General features: G+C 43.3%; 1 protein-coding gene across 6 annotated transcripts in view; it reads left to right on the top strand.

Annotated features, from left to right (window-relative positions):
• DICER1 (dicer 1, ribonuclease III) overlaps positions 1–27,500 on the top strand; it is a 251,195-nt gene that overhangs the window by 217,260 nt on the left and 6,435 nt on the right. For 3 of the 6 annotated variants that reach the window (XM_085869504.1, XM_085869501.1, XM_085869502.1), the window contains exons 24-27: positions 1–42; positions 11,561–11,829; positions 21,655–21,820; positions 22,165–22,240. The exon at positions 1–42 is cut by the window's left edge and continues 958 nt beyond it. In XM_085869504.1, the coding sequence (XP_085725630.1) occupies positions 1–42; positions 11,561–11,829; positions 21,655–21,820; positions 22,165–22,240 (553 nt within the window). Of the gene's footprint in view, positions 43–11,560; positions 11,830–21,547; positions 21,821–22,164; positions 22,247–23,450 lie in introns of those variants that run through there. The other 3 variants (XR_015055053.1, XM_085869505.1, XM_085869507.1) reach the window with 3 other exon arrangements.

The raw sequence follows: 27,500 nt of genomic DNA, 5'->3' as shown, positions 1-27,500 counted from the left end.
AGGCCTTCACTCATGCATCCTTCTACTATAACACAATCACTGGTATAATTAACCAATATTCCATATATATGCATTATCTTCAATGTCTTTCTTTTTATTTCCTTTATTATCCTCTTCTTTCTTTTTTATTTCTTCTTCCACCTGCTAATCTTCCTCACCCCTCCCCTTTGTCTTCTCTCTCATATTCCTTGCTTTCCTACCCCCCTCTCTTCCTCTCCTTGCCCCTGCCTCTTACTGTTCTTGCCCCCACCTCTTACTGCCCTTGCCCCCCACCTTTTCCTGGCGCTCGGCCACCGTTCTCATCTCTTGGCCCCCTGTCTTTTCCCAACTCTCTTCTCCCCACCCTATTCCCATCTCTTCCCACCCCCACCCCCAGTCATTTCCCTTTCTCTCATCCCTCCCCGTGTCACCTCAGTGTTTCTTCTTCACCCCCTCCCTCTTTTTTCCAATCGTTCCACCTCCCATGTCTTTCTTCTACACCCTCCTCCACAGTCTTTATTTTTTGTTTGGATACTACATCGAGGCTTGTATAAGAGGTAACACACAGAATGTATAACAAGAGGGGCGGTAGAGGGAAGTACAAAACAGTGGGGAACAGTTATTTGGAGATCTGTAGAAGGAAGAGGAATGGGGCAGGGTAAACGGGGTAAACAAGATGGACACTACAGGGATTTTCAGGAAGGAAAGCAGGGAATTTGAAAGAGGTGGGTTTGGGGTGGATGAACGGGGGAAGAAAGGATCATGGTTTTTAATGAGGGAAGATAAGAGGTGGTGGTAACGGCTGTTTATAAGACCTGGAGGCATAATCTGTCCACAACTTTTGAAATATTATGCTATATATTGTTGTTGGGCCCCATCTCAACGGTGAAGAATTGCTTTTAAAAAATTAAATTCTCGAATCTGTATCTTTGCCAAATTGAATCAATTTGTCCTTGTCACACAACCAACCTGTCCACCAAGTTTCGTCCGAATCCGTCCATAACTTTTTGAAATATCATGCTCACAGACAGACAGACAACCAGGGATGAAAACAAAACAAGTAGCAATACATTCAAAGTACACCGGCCCCCATGCCAAATAAATAAATAACAAATCCTCCAATGTGTGACATCTCCAGGGTACCTTCGGCGCCCGGCGATGCCGCCTTGCAGCACATGGAGTCAGAATTTGGAGGGAGTGGTGTACAATAATTGCTTGATGTAATTGATTAATTGCATCATTAAAATAAGTAAATTACAAGGGAATTTTTTCACAGGAGGCCATTCGGCCCATCATGCCTGTGCCACACCAATACCAGATTTAATAAATCCATCAATACCCCTTTCCTTCGCATGCAGCCTTTTGGCTGCTACACTGGTACTCATTTTGCCTACCTCGGAAGGATGACAGGTTGAATCAACCCCATAGTGTTAATTCAGCAGCCAACAGGGCTTGAACTAAGGACCTTAGGATTTGAAGCCACCACCCTCACTGCTAAAGGCCCAGTCACACCTTGATGTTTTAGCCAGGAATGGCAACGTATAAAAATGCACGTAAAACGTTGGCGTACGCTGAAGTTTTGAGGGTTTTTTTCAGTTTTGGTCGTATTCATAACGTGTTGGTCGTATGCATAACGTATTAGTAACGGGCACAGAACGTTTCGTTGTGTTAAAGATAACTTATACCAACGAATGCTTAGCCTGTTGCCGGCGTTCACAACCTATGCCCAACGATAGTTTAACTTAGTCCTAGTGCGCTGCACGTATCGCCGACGAACTCGTGGCGTTCTCTGTTAAAAACCTACCGCTCGCCGATTTAAATCATAACCGCCTGAAAATTGGAAGTGTCAACATCGCAGTCACACCTTGACGATTTAGCCAGCGTATGCTGACCTATGAAAAATGTGTCTAAAACGCTGGGACACATCGAATACGGTATGGGTAAGTTGTATATACGTTAAGGCCCGGTCACACCTTGACGTTTTAGCCAGCGATGACAACGTGTTAAAATTTATGTAAAACGCTGGCTTACGTTGAACTTTTGATGTTTTTTTTTTAAAGATTCGGACGTATTCATAGCGACTTGGTCTTATGTATAACGCATTGGTAACGGACACAGAACGTTTCGTTGTGTTATAGATAACTTATACCAACGAATGCTGAACCTGTTGTCGGCCTACACAACTGATGCCCAACGATAGTCTAACTTAGGCATAGCGCGTTGCACGCATCGCCGACGATGTCGTGGCGTAGCCTATTAAAAGGCTGACGCACAACGATTCAAATCATAACTGCCGTAGAAATGGAAGTGTCAACATCGCGGTCACACCTTGGCGATCTTGCCAGCGTATGCCGACGTAACAAAAAGTGTGTCTAAAACGTTGGGGCACGTCGAATACGGTATGGGTAAGTTTGGTATGCGCGAGTAGAACGCTAAATACGCTATCATAAGTCGTAGTAAGTAGAGTACGTCAAGAAATTTTGAACATGTTCAAAATTTTATGACGTACTCGGCGTATGACACACGTTCGCATGCGATGAGGATAAGTTGTACACACGATATGTGGACGCTTACACACGTCCACAAAGGCTACTTATAAGCTACTCATAAGTCGAAACACGTCGCGGTAATGTCTTTTTTACGCGAAACTTATTTCTAACTTATGTTTGACGTGCTTTGAACCAATTCTTTACGTAGTCCCAACACACATCGACGTATGTAGACGTATTCCAATGACGTCTTCCGGTCGACAAAAAAAATAAATGAATGTGTTTCTAGGTTACAACTGCCATATAAAGACGTGTTCCCAGCGGTTTTGGGAATTGGTATATAAAAATGGTGTTCATAAAAGGGGAACCCAACAGTGTTTTCGAGTCCTTTTTGAGTCGATGTCCATGTCAGCAGTAACAGTATCAGTATCAGTATTAGTATTCGTATTAGTAGTAGTTTGTTCATGTTGGCAGTAGTAGGTGGGTGTGAGGGGGAGGGTGTGGGTTATGATGGATCGTCCTTGCGTCCGCGTGTCCACGGGTAGGTTCATAGGCTGCCACTCAACGATTTAAATGGCTGCATCTCCACTATTGAAAGTAGACGCTTGCGCTCAACAATTGGATTTTTTTTTACACTCAACGACTTTTAAACGGTACCACTCAGCTAGTTTCATTGTTTACAATGAACGATTTAAATTGCTGTCACTCGCCTTTGTTTTTTTTGTTTTTTTGTTTTTTTTCACGCTGGGGTTTGGAAATTTGAAACGTTTCTTCTGAACGTGTTAAAACGCTCAAACTCGACTATTTTAAATAGACGCTGCCGATGGACAATTGGAATCATAGCCAAGCTAGACATCGAAGTGTGAACATCCTCGTCATGCCGAAGAAAAGTTTGAAGAATGCTGCAAATAAGTGTCCTGGCCGTGGCCGTGGACGCTGACGCAAGGACGATCCATTATACCGACGTCTTTCAGCCTATGAGTAACTTAAAAGTAACGTCTGTCGACGTGTGGCAACGATCGCGTAACGTGCCAACAACACATTAATCATAGGTAGGAAATAAGTTTCGGGTACGCTAAACATTACCTCGGCGTGTCTCAACTTATGATTAACTTACAAGTAGCATGTGTTGACGTCTGTCAACGATCGCAGACCGTGCCTACAACTTGTGGCCAGCGTAGTGGAACGTGTGAGTCATACGCCGGCATACGTCGTGAAATTTCAAGCATGAAAAAATTTGAGGACAACCGAAAAGTACAACGTTTAAAGCCAACGTACAACGACGTATGGCAACGTACTACGACGTATGCCAGCGTGCTCTCAATGTTATCAAAACTTACCCATAACGTATTCAACGTGTGCCAGCGTTTTAGAAAAAAAAAATTCAAAAGTCGGCATACGTTGGCTAAAACGTCAAGGTGTGACCGGGCCTTTAGCAGCACGATGAAAAACAATGAAGTACGCTGGCATATTACATGGTATGTCTAGTACGTCGTGAAATTTCAAGCATGCTGAAAATTTTACGACGTACTCGACGTATGGCTCACAAGTTCCGCATACGCTGGAATAAGTTCTCGGCACGCTCTCCAATCGTTTACACACGTCGGCCACACGTTACTTGTAAGTTACTCATAAGTCGAAACACGTCGAGGTAATGTTTAGCATACCCGAAACTTAATTTTTAACCTACGAGTAACGTGCTTTGAACCTATGAGTAGCTTGCTTTGAACCTATGTTTAACGTATCTCAAACGCACATTGGCGTATGTTGACGAATTTGATTGACGTCTTCCGGACGACCACATAACTTACTGAACGTGTTTCTAACTTACAGCTACCGTATAATGGCATATTGGCAGCGTTTAGGGGAATTGTTATATATACAAATGGGCTTCACAAGAGGAACCCGTCAGTGTTCCAGACTCCATGTTGAGTAGATTTCAATGTCACTAGCAGTGGCAGTAGCAGTAGCAGTAGTAGTAGTTTGAGAGAATTTAGTGATGTCGATGTTATTGGTAGTAGTAGTAGTTCGAGAGAATTTAGTGATGTCGATGTTATTAGTAGTAGTTCAAGAGAATGTAGTGATGTCGATGTTATTCGTAGTAGTTCAAGAGAATTTAGTGATGTCGATGTTAGTAGTAGTAGTAGTACTCGTAGCAGTAGTAGTAGTTCGAGAGAATTTAGTGATGTCGATGTTGGTAGTAGTCGTAGTAGTATTAGTAGTAGTAGTAGTAGTTCGAGAGAATTTAGTGATGTCGATGTTGGTAGTAGTAGTAGTTCGAGAGAATTTAGTGATGTCGATGTTAGTAGTAGTAGTAGTAGTAGTAGTAGTAGTTCGAGAGAATTTAATGATGTCGATGTTAGTAGTAGTAGTAGTAGTAGTAGTAGTTCGAGAGAATTTACTGATGTCGATGTTGGTAGTAGTAGGAGTACTTTCAAGTAATGTGTTGCAAAGTGTGAACAACGTTCGTGTAACGTGCTTACAAAACGTTACTCATAGGTTAGAAATAAGTTTCGGGTACGCTAAACATTACCTCCACGTGTTTCGACTTATGAGTAATTACAAGTAACGTGTTTCAACGTGTGTCAACGATTGCATAACGTGCCTACAACTTATGGCCAGCGTAGCGGAATGTGTGAGTCATACGCCAGCATATGTCGTAAAATTTCAAGCATGAAAAAATTTGAGGAAAACCCAAAAGTTCAACGTTTAAAGCCAGCGTACTACCACTTATGGCAGTGTTTTTCAGCGTGGTCTTAACATATACAAAACGTACCCAGAACGTATTCAACGTGTACCAGCGTTTTACACAAATTTTCCAAAAATCGGCATAAGCTGGCTAAAACGTCAAGGTGTGACTGGGCCTTAAGCCAACACCAGCTAATAAATAATAATCATAAAATAATTTATTTCTCAATCAGTTGCCAAATAGCATATCAAAACCACCACTGTTTCATCCGAATCTGAAACTTTTTGAAAATTAAGTAATTCATCGAAAAATGAATAATATAATTAATCGATTAATTGATGAATCAATTATCAAAAATAACATTTTTGCCAAAACACATCTTCACTTTTGTCCCAAAATTTCAGCTTCCTAGCTCCAAATGAAGGCTGAGATACGCCCAGAAAGCAAGAAAGAAAATAATTAATTGATTAATCAATAAATCAAAAATACTCTTTATAGCCAAATCACTTTTTTTTTTTTTTTTTTTTTTTTTTTTTTTTTTTGTATACCTTGGTCGAGGCTCGAATGAGAGCTAACACACAACTCACAGCAAGGAGGCATGAGACAAGAGGGGTGGGAGTGGAAGGGACAAAACATTGGGGAACAGACACAGGTGAACTGTGGAAGGGAGAGGGATGGGGATGGGACGGGGAACATGGCGAGGAGAAGATGGACATTACAGGGACTTTCAGGAAGGAAAGCAGGAGAATTGAAGGAAGTGGGCTTGGGTGGATTATCGGGGGTAGAAAAGATCGAGGATTTGGATGGGGGAAGATAAGAGGTGGTGGTGAACAGCTGTTTTGAAAGCCTGGAGGGAAGAATGGGAAAGAATAGAGTGAGGAAGTTTATTCCAAAGGCGGGAAAAAAGAGGAATGAAAGAGTGAAGATGAGCAGTGATTCGTGATTTTGGTAGTTTTACCAGAAGGGGTTGTTGGCGGACCTTGAGCGCCCTGTGGAAATGTGGTTGGGACAAATCGCAGAGAGAGCAGGGGGGCAAGGCTGGAGAGGAGTCGGTAGAAGACAGAAAGACCACCGACCAACCTGCGGTGATTGGAGTGAGAGGCCCAAAGACTCAGCTTCATTGCGGGAGATGCCAATGATCTTAAAAGCCCTGGTTTCGACAGCGTGAAGTCGAGAAAGGTGGGAGGCAGGAGCACCAGCCCAGAGGGGAGAGCAGTACTCCATCAGGCTACGGACAAAAGCTTTGTAAGTAGTCAGGAGCTCAAGAGGGCCGAGGAAGGACTTTGCACGACGGAGGATTCCCAGTCGGCGACTGGCTTTTGAGGCAAGGTTGGAAATGTGACTTTCCCAGGAAAGGTCATGGCAGATAGTGAGACCCAGAAGCTTGAAAGAAAAGACTTCTTCCAGAGGATTGTTGAGAAAGTGGATGGGGGGGTTTTGTAAACGGTCCTTTCGAAGAGACATATTGAGAGTGTGAGATTTGTGTGGATTGAAAGACATGTTCCACGTGTTGGACCAGTTTGTGATTTTATCCAGATCTGCAGTGAGCGAAGAAGCTGCTGCTTGCCGGTCTGAGGGATGACAGATGGTACGGCAGAGGGTGGAGTCATCGGCAAAGAGAAATAGAGGATTTTCCAGAGAGTCCGAGAGATCATTGATGAAAACCAGAAAAAGAACAGGGCCCAGAACGCTACCTTGAGGAACTCCAGCCTGCACAGGAAGAGGGGATGAAAGAACTCCATTTAGGGCCACACGTTGACTGCGACAGGAGAGGAAGTCTGCGAGCCATGAGTGGAGATGGCCTTGAATACCATGGGAAGAGAGTTTGGTGAGTAGGGCAGGGTGCCAGACTGTGTCAAAAGCACGTGATATGTCCAGGGATACGGCTCGGATTTCCTGTCTGGCATTGAGGACCTCCATCCATTGATGGGAGAGCAGTAGCAGCATATCCAGGGTAGAGTGACCTGGTCTGAAACCAAATTGATGATTGGAAATCAAGCCATTGGAGAAGAGGAAGGATTTCATGTCTGAAGCAATGATGGATTCCATAACCTTGCTGATGATTGGGAGAAGGCTGATTGGTCTGTAGTTACAGGGATCTGTTTTTGCACCTTTTTTATGCAGGGCAGTGATGTTAGCAGATTTCCAAGCAGATGGCAGATGACCTTGGGAAAATGAGAGGGTGAATAGAACAGAGAGAGGGTGAGCAAGAGCAGAAGAGCAGGCTTTGAGGACACGTGGGCTGATGCCGTCTGGACCGGTTGCAGAATCTGACTCGAGGTTTGAAAGCAAGCTCTCCACCTTGTCAGGAGAAAAGGATACAGAGTCCAGGGACAGTTGGGTGCGACTGGGTAAAGTGGGTAGAGATAGTGATGGGTTTGGGACACAAGATTTAGCTGCAAACACCGAGTTTAGACATTCAGCTTTATCACGTGTGGAATCAGCAGTGCGGCCATTTGAGGTAAGGGAGGGGATGGAGGGGGAACATACACCAGAAACAGATTTGATTAAACGCCACCAGGATTTTGAGGAGGGAGAGAGGTCTGAGAGTTCAGACTGGAGATGAGAAAGATGTTGTTTTCTGGCTCTCCTGAGGGTAGATACACACTTGTTCCGAGCTTTGTGGAAAGAACTGAGATTGCCCTCAGTTGGGTTTGCTTTCCATGAGGCAAAGGCAAGTTGTTTCAGGACAACTGCCTCGCCACAAGCTTCAGTAAACCAAGGGCGGGAGGAAGGGTAAGACAACTGAACACGAGAGGGGATAAATCTGTGCATGAGGGAGAGCAAGTTTCTTTGAAAGAATTCCCAGGATGAGTTGATGTTTGAGAAAGTAGTGATAGGAGACCAGTCTGTAAGTTTGATGGCTGCTCGAGACCCTGCCAGTCGGCTTGAGTGAAATGCCAGACTCGACGGCGGTGAGGTGGTTCTCTGATGACAGCCAGAGAGATGTCCACTTTAACAAGCACGTGGTCAGAAGAACCAATTGGAGCGAAGGAAGAGCAGCAGATATTGTCAGGGAAATTTGTCAAAATCAGATCCAGAAGAGATGGAGTACCATTGGTTGAGATCCGGGTCGGGAAGTTGACCGATTGAGTCAGTCCCAACGAGTCACAGAAAGCTTTTTGCTGACGTCCCCATGGCAGGTGAGAGAGGTACCCACACCTAGCCAACTGGCGTGATGACAATTGAAGTCGCCACATAAGAGGAAGAGAGAGTTTGGATGAGAAGATAGAAGATGGTCCATGTTTTCGGAGAGTGAGGTGTAGATGGAGTCATCACTGTTCGGTGGACGGTACAGTACACATATAAACATGAGGTGGGAGTGGAGGGGAAGCCGAAGCCAGAGGTATTCCTGGGGGTGTGGGGGAGTGAGAGCAGTGCAGGGAGAGTGAGGAATAGAGTCTTTGATGAAGAGAGCAACACCTCCACCAGGACGAGGGTCAGGTCTGTCATACCGTAAGAGGGAGTAACCAGGAGAGATACTTGGGAGTCAGACACGCCTTGGGAGAGGAAAGTTTCTGTTAGGCAGATAATGTCTGGATTGTCAGTGGCAACCTGCATGGAAAGATCTGAAAGGTTTGAGCGAAGGCCCCGGATATTTGAGGTCCACACTTTTAATGAAGAGGTAGGGGAGGAGGCTTTGGGTGCAGGAGGTGGAGGGGGCGGGGGAGGGTAGGACGAGGGACGAGGGGGGCGGTAAGGAGGGTTGCTGAAGGAGTGTGGGGTACTGCAGAATAGCGAGGGAGGGGGCCGAATGAGGAGGAGAAAAGGCTCTGTGGTGCTGGGAGAGAGGGGGGACAAGAGACAAGGAAGATGGCAGTTGAGGATTTGAGGAGGTGGAGTGAAGAGATGGAGGTGAGAGGGCAGTGGAGGGAGGCAGGTTGGTGGATGAGAGGGGGGCAACTTCGAGAAGGAAGAGTGAGGGGGATGAAAGGTGGGAGAAAGGTGAGGGGGGAATTTTTGAAAGAGGTGAGAGGGAGGCTTGGAGGGAGAAGAGTGGATGGTTGCTTTGAGAGTGAGAGTGAGGGGTGAGGGGGGTGAGTTGGCACTGAAGTTGGAAAAAAAGAATGGTTGATGGAAAGGGAGCATCCATGGCAAACTGTGGTTTTTAAAAGTTTTAGGTCAGAGATGCGATTTAACACAATTCTTGATGGATGCAATGAAGGCGAATTCAGAGCATGGAGAGAAGAAGCGCTGTAATAGTTGGATTTTTTAGGCAAGGAATGAAGGAGAGGTCGAAATGAGAGCAGTCTGTTAAAATAGCAGAAGAGAAGTGTATTGTGAAACAGTAAAGAGTACCACATGTGTGAGAGAGGAAGATGAAGCATTATAAGATCGTTTTTGTTGTTAATATTAATGTATGAGAGAGTTCAACAGATTAGGTCATGGAAGTGTAAAAAAAAAAGAAATCGAGGAAGACGAGGAGGAAGTTAAGAGGAAGAAGAAGTAGCAGAATCGGGAGAAGGTGAGCGTGTTGTTGTTATTGTTGTTGTTGGGTTTTTTTTTTTTTTTATTTTTTTTATTTTTTTTTTTTTTGAGATAAGAAAGAGATTAGTTGGGAGAATGGGGGATGTTTGGAAAGTGGGGAGGATGAAAATTGAAGGTAATGGGGAGGATAGAAATTGAAGGTAATGGGGAGAAAAAACAAACAAACAAACAAAAAAAAACGATCGAACACCGAGTGGAACCGGTAGGCCTCAAACCTAGGACTAGGCCTCAAACACCAAGTAAGAACGTCGACAAAAATACTCACAAAATAGCACGATTTTTGAAACAAAACCGAACTAGGAACACACATTAACATGTAGGTGAGAAAATTAAACAGTTAAAACGGGACAAATAACAACCGGAACTTAACTTTGAGAATGTCAGCAGGGAGCCCCGAAGGAGACCTCTTGCCGCTCAAAACCGGAGACTGTCATGGTCACTGTCATGTCCAAATATCAGCCTCCTAGCCCAAAATGTGCCCAAGATGTTGCCAGGATGAGAAATATAATAAATAAGTAATTCATAAATCGATAATAATTAAGTGATTAATCAATGAATTGATTAATCAAAAAAAATAACGTTTTTGCCAAAGCACATCTTCACTTTTGTCCCCAAATTTCAGCTTCCTAGATCAAAGGATGATAGCTTACTAGATATCGCCTGGACAAACAAACAAACAATCAAGAAAGCGGAGTGAAAACTGAGTACTCCCTTCCTTCAGCACCCGGCGATGGCATCATGCATCGCCTGTATATGGAATTGGGAAGAAGCGGTGTGCAATGATGATCCCAGCTGACTGATTAACTTTATTTCAATTGAACTACATTTTGTCCCCAAATTTCAGCTTCCTAGCTCAAAGGAAGGCTGATATATCACCCAGAAAGCAAGAAAGAAAATAATTAATTGATTAAGCAAAAAATCAAAAATACTTCTTATAGCCAAATCTCCTTATACATACGTATATTCTACATATATTCACATGAAAACTAATAATTATTGTATTTATGCAATGCCTTTTGCCTGTAGCGACTTTTATCCACAGATGTCAGATTTATAGTGTATATTTTTACAACTGTTTTACGTGTATTTATCTGTGACTATTTTTAAGGCCAAATAACTCTGCAGCCTACCTGGGCCTCATCATCAAAAATCAGAACAATCGTGAGGTGATCTTGATTTTTGAGCGAAAATGACAAACTTTAACTGAAACTTTTGGAATTGGCCTGATGCCTTTTCATTTTGCCCACAAAAAGTTTTTATAATCACCAATTTTAATTAAATCTTGTACTTCTTTTCCAGGATCTAAGGCTCAGTGGAACACACACACACACACACACACACACACACACACACACACACACACACACACACACACACACACACACACACACACACAACTGTTAGACAAGACAAACATAGCCACTGAGCTTGGGTGAAGTGACATCACTTCCCAGATCACTCGGTACCAAACCAAGTATTGAAGTAATGTAATGCTTTAAAACACATTTTGCTCCCACGAATATATGAGTTGGGTATTTGTTTGAACAAATATGAGAATGAACATGATAAAGGTTTCTGCCAAGTGGGGGTAAAAATCCCACTGCAGTTTTTGAAGCAGAGGTTTAAAATCATCGTAAATGGATGGAGAATGTGCCATAACATAAACTTCCCAGGATATTGTATTGCATTCGTCAATTCAATCACATTCCCTGTTTGAGTAAAAGGAAATGATGAACTGAAATGACTGTGTGTAAACAAATGATTTCAAAGAGCTGTTTAGTTCATTTCAAAACTGTGAATGAGTTCAATAAGTGGAATGTCTTCAATGGGACTCTCATATTATGTGAATATTTAGCTCATTGTTTGAGATTCTGCTATTCTGGCAAACAGAAGCAATCAACTGATTGTCTTTCAGATTGCTACCAGCGGCTGGAGTTTTTAGGAGATGCTATCTTGGACTACTTAATCACGAAACATCTGTACGAAGACCCCAGGCAACATTCTCCCGGTGTGCTCACTGACCTTCGCTCAGCTTTAGTGAACAACACTATCTTTGCTTCACTGGCCGTCAAGCATCATTTCCACAAGTATTTCAAGGCAATTTCTCCTGAACTATTCCACGTCATTGATGACTTTGTTGATTTCCAGTCCGAGAAGAATGAGATGCAAGGGATGGATTCACAGGTGAGGTTTTGCAAGGATGCTTTGAATGAGTGTGGTTGGAAGTTTCAAAACATAGCAAATGCTCCACATTTTGATTGCATTTTTGTTAACGTTTGTGTTGGTTGGTTCGTTTCACCGGTTCCCAAAGAGATGGGACAGGTTATTGTAATTGATCTATGTGTCTTCTCAGTGACCAAATGTGATTGTTGGAGTCTGCACTCAGATCTACTTGAATGTAGCTTGCTCATATTATTTTGTTTACATCATTTTATCATGTAGAACTTGGTTTTTCAAACCCGGGGGCGCGACCCCATGTGGGGTCGCCGAGCAAATTTCATGGGGTCGCGGGCATCCGCTTGCAGCGAAAAAAATTGTCTATTTTCGATCGGTGTTCGCTTTTATGGAATGTAATATTAACGGTTCGTTCAAAGTATGGGAACCGGCGCAACATGACGCTTGGAATTGGATCCAGCCGATGCGCGGGCTCGCTGAAGGGCGGTTCATTTTGGCAGGAAATTAGTGGTTTGATCCACGGCCTCTCAGACTCAGACTCTGACTCTATCATTAATGTCTATTCACGTCTCCACATACGACTCGAGACCTTATTTGTGATGGCAGCACTGGCCACCAGCAAATCTTGAGAACGTTCTTACCAGGATAAATTTCTGGACCTTGGATTTTACTACGTGGTGGATAAAAGTGGAGCACAGAGGCCTCAGTGTGTGATTTGTTTTGAAGTGCTTTCTACGGAGTCTATGAAACAAAATAAATTGCAGAGGCATTTGACTACAAAACATGCGCCTTATCAGGATAAGGAGAGAGCGTTCTTTGAGAGGAAACTTCTTGCACTCAAGAATACGCGTCTTGACAGAGAGGGTACATGCCATCAGACCAATTATCAGGCATTAGAGGCCTCGTATCGAGTGTCCCTCCATGTTGCCAAGACTAAAAAGCCTCACTCCATTGCAGAAGAACTCGTGCTGCCATGTGCAAAGGACATGGTATCTCTGATGGTTGGGGAGGAAGCGGTGAAGAAACTGGCAGTTATACCCCTCTCTGACAACACCATCCAACGCAGAATTGAAGATATGAGTCTGGACGTAACGGCTCAGGTCGTACAGAAGATCAAGGAATCGCCATGCCACGCCATACAGTTGGACAAGTCCATTGATATCGCATTGTACGCGCAACTCATCGTCTGGGTCCGCTTCATCAAGGCTGATAATTTTGTCGATGAGCCTCTGCTCATCAAACCATTGGAGGCCACCACCAAAGGCGAGGACATTTTTGGGAAATTAGAGCAGTTTTATCGTGACCATGATCTGGACTTCGGAAAGTTGCTCGGTTCTACAACAGACGGTGCGCCAGCAATGTTAGGAGTGCGTTCTGGATTCAAGGCTAAATTGCTTGAGGTGGCTCCTCAGACCTCCATGGTACACTGCATGATTCACCGAGAGGCGCTCGCCTCTCGTACTTTGCCAGAACCCTTGCAGAGCGTGCTCTCAGAAGTCGTAAAAATGGTGAATCACATCAAATCAAGCGCCCTCAACACTAGGTTATTCAGGCTATTCTGCCAGGAGATGGACGCCGACCATAATAATTTACTATTCTACATTCAAGTCAGATGGTTATCTCGAGGAAACCTTCTGTGCGTTTATGAACTCAAATATGAACTGAAGGTGTTCCTACACACACAAGGGAAAACAGCATGAGTAGCGTTGCTTGAGTCGGACTCTTGGCTGTCAGAATTGTGCTATCTCATTGACATCTTTGAACGTTTCAATGTCCTCAACCGCTCCCTCCAAGGCAAAGACGCCAACCTCATGATTTTTTACAACAAAATGAGCGGATTTCTGGCGACTAAAATTACTGGCAGACAAAGCAGCTGTAAAGTGCCTCAGCCTTTTCCCCCGTCTGGTGGAGCATCTAACGACCTGCCAGTACGATGATACTGAGCTCGACAGTCTTTCTGGGGAGATAGCACGTCACCTTCGGTTGCTCATTGACCAGTTCGAGCACTATTTCCCTGAGCTGGATGTGCAGTCCTTTTCTGTGGTTCGGGACCCTTTCACGGCTCCACTGGACTCGATTGCTGATGAAGATGATACAGCACAGGAAGAGCTTGTACAGCTCCAGCAGGATTCAGGAGCGCAGGCTCTTGCTCGGACAAATTTGTTGTCGCCATTCTAGTGTAAAATGCTGCCGTCATACCCGACCCTGTCACGGTGCACCTTTCAGGTTCTCATGCCATATCCTTCATCATACTTTTTTCAGCAGTCGTTCTCCACCATGGTGGTGATTAAAACAAAGTACAGAAATCGCCGAGAAATGGAGCATGATATGATCCTGGCATTGTCATCTACTTCTCCACGAATGGAGAAGTTGGTTTCTGAAAAACAGGCTCATCCTTCTCACTGATATATCTAAATGTCATTCGGACTAAACTTCTGAAACATTCAACTGTACTATTTGGATACTGTCGGCTATTCTCCGTTTACTTGTCAATGAAAACATGACGATGGTGAATGAAGTAAACAGTAAATGTTCTTGTGTCATATGAAATCTTATCTTATATATTATGAATTGGGTTTTGAATCTTTTGGGTCACGCGATGTAGAGAGGTTCTGAAATTGGGTCGCCACTAAAAAAAGTTTGAAAACCATTGATGTAGAAGAACTTGTTTATCACCTCACAAAATAACAAAAACACATTACAACAACAAAAAGAGCAACCAGAGGTTGTAGACCCTCACCAGAACTTGTTTTGTGTGGTGTTTGTGCACTGGTGTTATGTGTTATGGAATTAATAAGCGACATCATTAGAACTGCCACTTTATAACTGCTGGCAGTGATGACCAGGTAACAAAACATCCCGCTTTGATCGGACACTTGACACTGACCCATGACATTTAGTACTTTTCAGGTGAATTCAATATGGATTAAAATAAATTCAATTCAAATCTAATGGAAGAGGAAATAGGTGCAGTCCTGCATTGTAGTAATCAGAAGGAACCCAAACAAGCAAAAAACAAAGATGAAGTCATCAGGAGGAACCTGGATAGGATTTGTATTTCAGCTGCTACTCCTTTACCTTCAAACCCATCCAGGCACAGCGAAGTGAGCCTTATTCAAACAAAATAAATAAATCAAAAAGAACCAAGATCAAAAAAAATAAATAATTATAGCTGCCAGACCATGCATCCAATCATGTTGAAATTTAAAGCATATATTCCCCATCACTACTAGATCAGAATTGTGAAGTTTCATGTCGATTGATGAAGTGGTTCAAGAGAAATATTTTTTTTAAAAAATTATCGCTCAATCCAATATGGCTGCCAAGCCATGTGACCGATGCCATCATATGTGTGTACGTTTTGTTCCTCATGGATAGTTGGTCATATGTGTAAAGTTTTGCCTCAATCTGTTCAGCCGTTTCAGGGAAGGTTTTTTTCAATTGTTTTTTTTTGTCAACATTATGGCTGCTGAACCATGTGACTGATGATGTCATCAACTTTTTTTCTATGGACCAATTTATCCCTAGATGACCCTCAAAAATTTTCATACTGATTGGATGTAATGTTCTATGTATGCAGTTATGATGTCATAACAAAGCCACCTATGATGGCATAAAATCGCCCTTATTCCTCTTGAGGAGTACTTGCCATGTGCCAAGGTTCAATTTTTTCCTTGGCACAGTTTCGAAGATACAGAGTTCCAAAGTTTTTCCTTTTTTACAACATCGCTGCCACCCCACTTAACCTATGATGTTATAATTATCATTAAAACATTCTACACTTGTAGTCGCTCCGTTGCTGAAAATTTTGTCTCAATCTGACGAGCGGTTGCAGAGAAAAACACTCATGTTCGGTGCGGACAAGCAAACAGACAGGCAAACAAACAAACGGAGCCAAATGCAATACCCTCTCCTCTGCTGAGGCTAATTAGGAAATCATTGCCATTAACGTGGAAAGCGATGTCATACAAATATGTAAAAACAAGAATAAATGTCAAAATTGATAAAGCATGAGGAAAAGTTGATGATTGTGGAACAGATTAATTAAATTAAGAGCTGCAATAGATTCACATTATTTATTAATATCATGCAAAACATCATTCACATGGACACCTCGTAAAAGTTTCACCTGACGTATCTCATTAAAAAAAATGAAGTCACAGGGCAAACAGCATTAAAAAGGGGAAGGTGAAGCAAAAGAAACAGATAGCTGTGAGTGGCATAAAGCAAATTTTAAGATGCAACGGAATCCCAAAACTGAAAAGCAAGACATAAATATAAAAATAAAATGAATGAGATATTATGGCAACCTTAATTTTATCCACGCATATGTATGTCAGGTCAGGTCAGGTATGGGAGCATGTGCCAGAACAGCACGTCGCTGCGTCCACTTTCCGCCGGTACTCCAGGGGCCTCCGTCTGGCCATCCCCCAGGCAGATGCCAGGCCCATCCCCATCTCCTTGAGATGATGGTCAACCTGTTGCAACCATGAGGCACGTGGTCGACCCACTGGCCTCCTCCACTCATGAGACTCCCTCGCTGAGAGAATCTGGTGAGCAGGATCATTCAGGAAAACGAGCCACATGTCCATACAGCCGCAACTGACGCTCACGGACTATGCAGGTAACAAATCACATCCGAGTCTCTCTCAGCAACCGCTCGTTGGACACAAAATCCGACCAGCGATAGCCAAGGATTCTCCGAAGAGACCTGGTACCAAAGGAATTAAGTCTCCATCTCAGATCCTTGGTCAGAGTCCAAGTCTCGCACCCATAGAGCAAGACTGGAAGTACCAAGGACCTGAAGACTCGGACTTTCGTCCTCCCGCACAGGTACCAGCAGCGCCACACCCCATGATCCAGTGAATCCATGACTCCCCAGGCCCGACCCAGACGTCTATTGACCTCTGACTCGCAGCCAGCAGACATGAATATCACTGCCAAGGTAAGTGAATCTCTCCACGACCTCAACATCCTCACCACAAACAGACACAGACAGGACAGCAGCATCCAAGATGTCACCGAAAACCTGGATCTTAGTTTTGACCCAAGAAACCCGTAATCCCAACGGCTCCGACTCCTCATTCAGCACCTCGAGGGCCCCCAAGAGGATGTCTAAAGTCTCCGCAAAGATGACTGCATCATCTGCAAAGTCAAGGTCCGAGATCTTCACATTCCCAAATGACGCACCGCAACTTGATCTCTCCGACATCCTCCCTAGAATCCAGTCCATACAAGTGCTGAAAAGTGTGGGGGCAAGTACACATCCCTGACGAACTCCAGTAACAACTGGAAATAAGTCAGAGATGGTACCACCACACTTCACAGCACTCTCAGTACCAGAGTAGAGTTCAGACATCAGATCGATCAGTTTTGGTGGCACCCCACGAAGACCAAGAATCCTCCAGAGGACATCCCGATTCACTGAATCGAACGCTTTACAGAGATCAACATAGGCTGCAAGCAGCCCCTGCCGAAACTCTCGTCTGTGTTCGGTGAGGACACGAAGTGCAAGGATACGGTCAATCGTTGACCTCTTTGGTGTAAAGCCTGACTGCTCTGGACGCTGGTGCTCAAGCAGATGGTGGCGAACCCTATCGAGAATTATCCGAGCAAAGACCTTGCCCGGCACTGAGAGCAGCGTCACCCCTCGGTAGTTGTTGCAGTCTTGGCGATCACCCTTCCCTTTCCAGAGAGGGACAACAAGGCCCCTCTTCCAGTCAGTTGGGATGATGCCTGTGTTCCAGGCAGAGCACAAAACTGCATGCAACGACACGAGTGCAGCATTTCCACCAGCCTTGAGAAGTTCGGCATGGATGCCACAGATCCCTGGAGCTTTGCCCCGTTTCAACTGGTTCACCACAGCCCGTGTTTCCACAAGCGTAGGTGGACCACAGTTGATTCGAGGGTCAGCAACAGGGATTGTAACACCCTTGACGTCCAACTCGACAGTTGGGGGATCAGCCTGGTACAACCGCTCAAAGTAACCGGCCCAGCGGGCCTTCACTTCAGACTCCTCTGTCAAGAGCCTACCACTCTCTGCTCGAACTGCAGATTCCGAGGGATGGGCTTGGATGAACGTAATGCGCGAATTCCCCTGTAAGCGGGACGAGAATCACCTGTCCACAGGTGATGCTCTAACCCCTCACAGATTCCTCGCACATAGGCCTCCTTGTCCACCCTCAGTGCACGTACAGTTTTACGCCTCAGCTCCCTGAACAGCTCAGCTCTGCCATTCAGCCTGGCCCTGCGACTCTGGTCAATGGTATCCAGTGTCCCTTGAGAGACAAAATTCTTCTTTGCCCTGCGGTGAGCTCCAAGGCATCCACCGGCAACATCAAGGACGGTGGTCTTGAAGGTGCTCCACAACTCTTTAGGACCCCCCAAAGCACCCAGACCCCCCAAGTGTCCACTCAGCCTGTTCGCAAACTCCTCAGCTACTCTCTCATCCCCGAGCTTGGCAACATCCAGCCTCGACTGGGATGGTACCATTCTCCAGGATTTAAGGTGCAGCTTTAGAGTTGCTACAACAAGCCTGTGGTCAGTATTGAGGAACTGAGCACTCCGGTAGACCCTGCAGTTCTGGATCATCCTGCAACGACCGTCAATGAGGACATGGTCAATCTCCTTTGCCACACCGCCAGCGTTGGAATACCAAGTCCAGCGATGAGCTTGTGGGCGCTGAAACCATGAACCAGCCACCCTAAGTCCATGACTTCTTGCAAAGTCAAGGAACTTAGTGCCATTCTGGTTCATAGTTCCTGACCCATGGGGACCAACACACACCTCATAACCGTCCCTATCAGTTCCAGTCGATGCATTGAAATCCCCCAAGACTAGAAGTGTATCTCGTCTGGGGCACTGATCAACCACAGACTCGAGTGTGGTGTAGAATGCATCCTTCACGGTGAGATCACTCGCCTCAGTCGGAGCATAAACAGAGACCAGGGAAATGACACCTAAGGAGTGACGAATCCTTAATCTCATAATACGCTCGTTGACCGGTGTTACCTCAATTATCATTGGGGTCAGCTTATTGGACACAGCTACAGCAACTCCTTGGGTATGGTAACCATCAGAGCGACCAGACCAATAGAGTAGGTGTAACCACCCACCATTATCTCGCCGCAATCCGGTCTCCGAACCTCAGAGAGAGCTGCAATCCCGATGTCCAAACGCTTGAGCTCAGATGATAACAGAGACAGGTGATCATCCTCTCTTAGGGATAGGACATTCCAGGCACCCACCCGAAGGGACCGCCTCAGGTTAACCCAAGGAGACCGCCGTCTGGTGGACGACACCTCAGCACCACTCCGACACACTCTCCCGCAATCTGACCCAGGGATGTTACCCCGTGGTTTCCCTCCTATCAAAGATTGGGGGTCCCGAAGGCTTTGCCCCAATCCCGTCATCCGGTGAGCTGCCCTGCGAAGGGAAGCTGCACAGGAGGTACTCCCACGGAGTGGGTTTTCAGATTTTTTTGCGTTTTTGCATTTTGCGGAATGAAGGGTTTTACGGTGGCCGGAGTGCAAATCCTGCCTCCAACCTCCTAATAAGAAGTGACCCAACTGCAGGAGGACGTCCGCAGACACAGTTGGGCACTAGATATGGATGGCCGTTGGCTCACAAGGAGCTCCTCCGCCCTTTGACAGGTTTTGTTTTTAATCCTGCTGGGTGTCCATATCCAAACACCCTCCTCACCAGAAAACCTGGTGGGGGAGACGGTTTAGTCGCCGACAACCCGACCATGGAACAGGTTAGTACAGGTTTACATGGTACCTGTAGCAGGTCACAGATCGAACCTGACCTGACAGTATGTATGTATGTGTGTATATATATATATATATATATATATATATATATATATATATATATATATATATATATATATATATATATATATATATATATATATATATATATATATATATATATACACACACATACCTACTTCGACATTCATCATCCTGTGCTTCGTCTATTCACGTTTTTTTTTTTTTACAGGCGTATTCGTGTTTTTTTCTTCTTCACTTTTTTGTGGACGTATTGGCAGATGTCTTCACAGTTTTTCATGGGATTTTCCTCATGAATCACTAACCGCCAGGAACCTATCCCTCCTTTTTCCATTGAAACAATGACCCGCTATTTGCGGATTCGCTATTCGCCGCATTATCCAGGAACGTATCCCCAGCGAATAGCGGTTGCCAATACTAGCTATATTTTGCCTTCTTTTTAAACAAATTCAACCTCCGCCACCCAACGTTGCACCACCATTTTGCAGTGTACTGTTTAAGTAGCTCAGAGCTTTGGCTCTGAGTGAAACCAAGAATGCAACACAATTAACCTTTTTAAAGTCCATGAAATAATTTATGTTGATAGATTAACTTCAACTTTTCACAACATTGGGGATGTGTACTTTTGCTTGATTTTCTTGTCACTAGGGACAGGAACTTTTCCTCACACCTCATAGAACACCGAAGGATCACATGAGCCTCATCAACCACAACCAAGATGATGGCAGTTACAACTCTTTGTTTTAAAAGATCCTTTTTTCGTGCTTCTCACTTCATTTTGCCTCGTCATTGAGACTCGTAGATAGATATGCAAAATGTGAAGTACAATGTGCTGTCTTGATTAAATCCATCAGCAAAGTGATAGGCCGCCACAGCTCATCCCAACTGAAGAGTAAACCAACAAGCCGGTAGGCGACATGGGTGGTTGCGAGACTAAGGCGAATTTGAAATATGTAGATAAGAGAACACATGAGATGGCATTTTTCCCATTCGTTGTTCCATATAGGAACATGACGAGCAACTGTCCATTCATCATGTGTTCGATTCCCTAACCCTACGCTAGGGAATCCCAACGCAAACGTTGGGGTAAAATCATATAGTAATCTAATTGCATACTAGTCATACAGTTTTTGATGGATCGGGCTGAAAATTTTTTGACAAAGAGGTTGATTATAATGCGCATAAAAGCACGGAAGCCGATTTTTGATTTTCGAAAAAGAAATATTTTTTTCGGATTTTTTTCTAAAATTTCAAAGTCCCGTTGCTAGGCAACGGTGGTGTCCATAGCAACGGTGCTCAAAAGCATGCAACTAGATCCTGGTATGAACCTACCAGTCAAGTTTCATCAAAATCGGTTGACTCCTCTGGCCTCCAGAGCTGTCTATTACATACAAATAAACAGACAGACATACAGACAGACGGAAAACCTAAGACTAAGGGTAGTCTAGCGACCACCCAATGGAACTATGTTCCTTTCACTGATGCATCTATATTCCATTTGGGATTACAATAGTCATGTTGGAATCTGGAGATGAGATGGGGATTAATTTTTGAATTGTGCCATCAGGCAGCGTGATTGATTTCATGATGGCAGTGTGATGAATGATGAGCGTAATATATCAGATGGGGATTTGAACATGTTTGCATTTTGATTTTGAGACTAATGATATAAAACATGCATCCATTTTTAAAACTTTTCTTTACTGGATTGAGGAAGTTTTACCTTCCACTGAAATAAGGGAAAGTTAAAAGCTTATCCTCTCAAAATATGTCACGTTTCAACGAAATGTATTTTGTGGCCGATTTAAAAAACTTGATCGTCCGTTTGTGGTTGATGGTGAAAAAGCACTTTTTGAAACCTACAGCATTAATGTGGCTATTGGTTTGGAGAAATGTCCACCATTTATTAGTTTCTTGCTCTTGCTGCCCTCTAGTGTCTTCATGGATTGTAACCATTTGGTGTTGTCACTAAAATGACTGCCATACCACCTTATCAAGCAGTTATTGAGACGCGAGTTCAGTTGGACCACTCTTCCCACAGCTCCGGCGCTCCGAGGAAGATGATGAGGAGAAGGAGGAAGATATAGAGGTGCCTAAGGCAATGGGAGACATTTTTGAATCTCTCGCTGGGGCCATCTACATGGATAGTGGGATGTCTTTGGAGACTGTATGGAGTGTGTACTATCCCATGATGAGACCGCTAATAGGTATGGCTTCAAGTCAAATAGTCCATATGTTTTTTTATGGGCTAGATGCAAAGTACACAGGGAAGGGAGAAATATAATATTAAGACTAAGAAAATATTGTGTGGCAGAAAAGGTTGTTGGGGTGAGAAGAGAGAAGCATATTGGGTTGGATTGGGGAGTGGTGGGGGGGTTGCGTGCATGCTCGTGCTCTGTCACTTTTTGCATACACAAGTTTGTAGATGGTATTTGATGTAATTTTGTATTGCAGGAACATCGATCGACAATTAGCTTTATTCACACCTGAAAAGCCCTATTTTCAATTTGTTTTGTTTGCTTAACAATCTTCTTGCCTTTTATTACAACAGAGAAGTTCTCCGCCAATGTTCCACGTTCCCCTGTGCGCGAACTGCTAGAAATGGAGCCTGAGACGGCAAAGTTCAGGTGGGCAAATTTGATTATCCTGCTGTTCCCTGTTTTCAAAATTGAATTGCAATTTTGTTTTTTCAGAACTCAAAGAGCTCAATAGACGGGCTTGTACCAACTAATTCTACAAGAGTCAATAAGAGCCCAGCAATTTCATTCATTTCCTCCAGAACAGGGCCACCTTTGCTTTCTTCGATGAAGCTTGCAAAGTAGAGGCAAAATGTTCACCCTTATACCTGGCACTGGCATCCATATCTGAAAAATTTGTACACTAATTTATGTTGATGTTGCCCAGAAGGGGTTAAATGTTAGTCCTGTTGGCAGCAATGTAAGGCACTGCAAAGCTGAATGGTTGTTCACCGCTTTGGTCACATACGGTTGAACTTTCATGAGCTGCTGTCGGACATCAATATTTAATGCATGCAGGTCAGGGAGAGGGTAAGTAAGTTGAGAATAAAATTGAGTAAATGTCATTGAAAGTGTTGTTGAGGAGAAGGGCAGCACAAAGAACAGAGAGTTGTTTGTTGGGTAGAGAGAGAGAGAGAGAGAGAGAGAGAGAGAGAGAGAGAGAGAGAGAGAGAGAGAGAGAGAGAGAGAGAGAGAGAGAGAGAGAGAGAGAGAGAGAGAGAGACCGAGAGAGAGAGAGAGAGAGAGAGAGAGAGAGAGAGAGAGAGAGAGAGAGAGAGAGAGAGAGAGAGAGAGAGAGAGAGAGAGAGAGAGAGAGACAGAGAGAGAGAGAGAGAGAGAAAGAAAAAAAAAAAAAAAAAAAAAAAAAAAAGAACTGCTGAAGGATGCTTGACTGGGGGAAGGAATGGGATTGAAAGGAGTGGAGGGGGTGGGGGCGATTTTTGTCTTGCATTTCGACAGTGTAACTATCACAATGATCTACTTTACAAATGTTATCTGTGTAGTATATCTCGGTCTACTCATGTTTTGTCCAACAAGTATTGTGCATTAATTTAAGATGAGATGGGAGGGGTGGGAGGGTGGATTAGCTTTACATGTCTAAACTAATGGAAGAATGCCTTAAACTTTATAAATGGTAAATAAGCAGATTGTTCTTCTGTACTCTTGAGGATTTTCTTTATTTTCCTCGGTAAACTGTAATAATCACTTCGGATGAAATTAGACCTGTAAAGCAGAGGATGAAAGTGGCTTATGCAATGAAGTGTGAAGGTTTGAGAGACAAGTTGTTCAAAAAGATTTATTTTCATGTATTGTCTGGCAGTCCGGCGGAGCGGACCTTTGATGGAAAGGTGCGTGTCACCGTCGAGGTGGTCGGAAAGGGGAAGTTCAAAGGCGTCGGTCGCAGCTACCGCATCGCCAAGTCTGCCGCAGCTCGTCGTGCCCTTCGCAGCTTGAAAACCAGTCTGCCACAATCTCAGTCTTTTTGAGAGATTCTTCACTGCATCCATTTCATTACCCATCTCAATGTCATCTTTGTTCAGCATGTCCTCATGGGATTGCTTTTTCAAAATTGAGTTCTTTCGGTGCAAGGAGTACTTAACATCACAGTAATGGTTTACTTTTTTTATTTTCTTCCTCTCTTCTTTTCCATTTGGTATATATCAGATGTACTGTACAAGCAGTTTCGGATATCATTGGTACATTTATCTTTCTCCGTCCTGGTTACAAGTTCAATATCCCAAACATCCTCCACTCCAGAGAGCCCTGGTTGATGGCATATCACAGATAATTTCAAATGAAGACATGTTGAGGATACTGAACAATAGAACTAATGAAGTTCTGATTTAGAGGTGCCTGCTATTGTGTATGGTTTAGATCCTTTGCAAGGATCAATACCAAGGCATCAGTTACTCTTAAAGGACTTGAGGCAGCAATGTCACTTTGGCTTATGTGATGGGAACTTTTCAATTTTTTTATTTTTTTTGCCAAACAATTTACTGCTAACTTTGTCTTCCTGTGTCCTACTCTCCTCTGACCTCCTTCCCTCCCCCCCATCCTCAGCCCCTCCCCCACTCGGTTACCAAAATAATCCTGTTGTGTGGTTAACTCATTTATTTTACTCATCCTATTGTTATTATCAGCTTCCTGATTGTTGTGCCCCTTTAGCGAGGCAACCACTGATGCGATTCATCCTTGCAAATCCCAGTAAATTATCCAAGGGCAGTTAACGCATTCATCTGCTTGCTTATCAGCCGTATGAGCATGCAGTGGTGTGAACTCCAGGCATTTCCAGGTGATTTTCAAATGCTTCGACATCATCCATTTGCCTGGCCTCACGATGGACGAAAAAGGCGGTTAAACAAGATATGAGCTACTTGCTTCTCACTCTTTCTTGTTGGATTTTTTGTGTTATCACCACCACTTTAGGCCCATTTTATTGGATTTTTGTTTTTGGGGGGGGGGGGATAATTTGAATTTGCGTGGTTGTGGGAATTTATGTAAAATCTCATTTGTTTGATATAAGCACCAGTGACTTGTTAAAAAAAAATTGCAAATATTTTTCACATTTGATGAAGGAGTCAGTGATTGAGCTGGACTGGGAAGCATGGAAAGGCAGGTTTTCTTCTTCTTTTTCATGAACTTTTTCAAAAATGCAACGACCGACTTAGTTTGGCTTAAAATGAATCATGGTGCAAGGCGTTGCTAAAAAAAACTTCTTTCCCTTAAATTGGATTTGGAGTTTCGGCCTATCTTTCTGATTGGTTGTTTGTTTCCTTGAGCTTGTCATCTTTGAGGTAGGACAATGGTCACATGTATTGTGCGAGTTACGCGTAATTGGCAGCCCAAGCACAGCTGTTTGGAATATAAAAAATGAAGTGGTGCGACATTGCTGGAGGCGTTCAGATTGTTTTAAAGCCTTGTACACGTGAAGGGCTGTATGGAAACTTTTAAAGCTTTTTTGTGTATGGGAGTGAAAAAAGTGCTTATAACATCATAGGCTGTTTTGAAAGGTTCATATGGGAGTGAAACAGCCAGAGGGCTATGATGAGAGTGCGACTTGTCAACTGAGGTTGAGAGCTCCTTTTGAGTTGGTGATTATTTTGGAAACTCTTCGTATTTGACTTTCGGCAATATTATTCTCACAATTTTTTTTTTTCTGCTCATATCTGCTGCAAAACGGGTACCTCTTCCTACGTTGCATACGCTGTGTGAAGCTTCGCCAATATATGGAGCATGGCTGCGACATCTATCCTGTTGGAACTACACAAATTGGGGGGGGGGGGGATAATGTATATTCCCTGGATATGTGATTTTTAAGTTGCAACATCGTATTGCAGACATTGCACTTGGCCTAAAGATCTTGCAATTATTTTTTAACGATTAAATGCAACAACATTGTTTATGTAAACATTTTCATTTGGGAGGCGGGGAATGCAAAGTACGAGAGTTGCTTTGTGATTCTGACTATAAAAGCAGTCTGATTGGTTATAAAGCTGGAGGTCCACTCGTAATTCTTGTGCCGTTGTGAAGGTTTTTTTAAACCTCCGATTCACCAGGTGTTGTAATAGCCTTTTATAAGCCGTGGTTGTAATCTCGGGTCACTTGGAGTAAGCACCTCCATGTCTGCAATTGCTAATATGATCGATCATATTTTGGCATGGATTCCCATCTGGTTTGTCATATTTCAACTCGTTTTGTATCCTATTTCCAAATTGCACTTCATTTCAATTAGATACTGCACACAACACTTTTTGTAATTTTGTTATGGGTGTCTAGTTGCTTTTTTTTGCTTTTTTGTGAGCATGGTGTAGAAAACTTTTCGACAATTGGCTGTTTTGAACGACTACTTGTTTTTGTAACAAGGTTTTTTTTATTATTATTATGTATTTGCAAAATTGTCCTCACAATGGTGCATTCTTTGTCAGGTTGATTTGGCATACAATGTATTACAACTGTTTTTGCTCCTCTTCCACCAATGTCCTCTGTTCTGTATGGTTTTATTCCCCTGCCAACCTATCACCATTTTCCTTAAATGTTTGTTTATGTGGGGTGGGTTTATTTAATTGTGTGGATTTAAAAGATAAAAAGTCATGCGCTTTGGTTTAAGGGCATGTTTCTTTGTTCATTCTTAAATACCTCTGCAATGGATTTTTCTGCTTATGATAATTGGTGCTGTTCCTTTGAATATGCTTGAATTTGACATCTGTTTGCACTCATGTCTCTTATACTTTGATACCTCCGTCCAAACCAGTCAAAAGGTGAGCAGATGATACCCTGTTTCTGACATTCACACAATGCAGACCAGAGCCGGTGATTTGTGTGCTGAGCATTTGAAACCTTTCTGGAAGATGACATTTAAAAAAATAAAAATAAATGACAGGGCGGCTTTTAAAAAATTTCATTATTTTGTTATTCTTTGGCTACTGGGCCGTTGAGCCTTTGTAAATAGGCATACTTATAAACATTGCCAAGGTTTTTTTTTTTTTTTTTTTTGCTTGTTTGTTTGTTTAACCGCGTGATTGCCATTTGATGAGACGGTTCATTATGCTCATGCATGTTCCACATAACTAAACCGCTTGTAGTTCTCACAATTTACTTGTGGGTATTTTCGGTCATGTATTTCTTTCCGAGTTAACTTGTCAAGCGTATAATTGGTGCATTGTCAAACTTCCCTTCCCGACTTGTAATACAAATGTACCTTAATTCCTCCCTTCAGTCATTTTCCAGTCATTAAAAACTAATTGCTCATATGCTAGGATGCCTTCAAAATCTGACATCTATGTCGATATAATGGGTGGGGGTATTGTGACGTCATTAGTACAGCATGCGCTGTATTGTTCATTTATACTTGTAGTCCTGTCATTGGGAAACTTCTTTTGTTACTTGAATAAGACTGATGTTTCTGGGAGAGAGGGGAGGGTGTCAGTCTTTTTGGGAGGGTTGGGAGAGCAAGTTGTGAGAGGAAAAGGTAAATGTTTTTTAATAAGAGACTGTGAAATGGTATAGTTTTGAGTTTTATATGATATAAGGGAGTTTGATTTTTTTTTGAAACATGCATAGCATATGAGCCACTTCTACTGTGCTTTTTTTTTTATAAATAAATTTTATGCTGAAGGAAACGTTTATGCAGCTATTCATCCTTGGTCGATGCCTAAGAGTTTTCTGGCCTCGTATATGTACGATCACCTTTGAGCTGCAATAAGGAAATGAAGCAAATTGCTACGGCCAGCAGAATACGATTGCCTCGCAATTACAAATGCTTAACCTTGCCGCTTACAATGAGTCACGGTACTTGTAAATTGCATGCATCTCATTGCGAAGCGGGAAATGAGAGTAATATGGTAAAGTGGACCTGTGTTTTTTCCTCTTT

Source organism: Eptatretus burgeri, chromosome 2 (assembly GCF_056783735.1).
Source record: "Eptatretus burgeri isolate ZD-2024b chromosome 2, Ebu_testis_v1, whole genome shotgun sequence".
In the NCBI taxonomy this organism is placed as follows: domain Eukaryota; kingdom Metazoa; phylum Chordata; class Myxini; order Myxiniformes; family Myxinidae; genus Eptatretus; species Eptatretus burgeri.
Note: the sequence above shows the minus strand (reverse complement) of the source record. Positions and strands in the feature narration are given on the sequence as shown.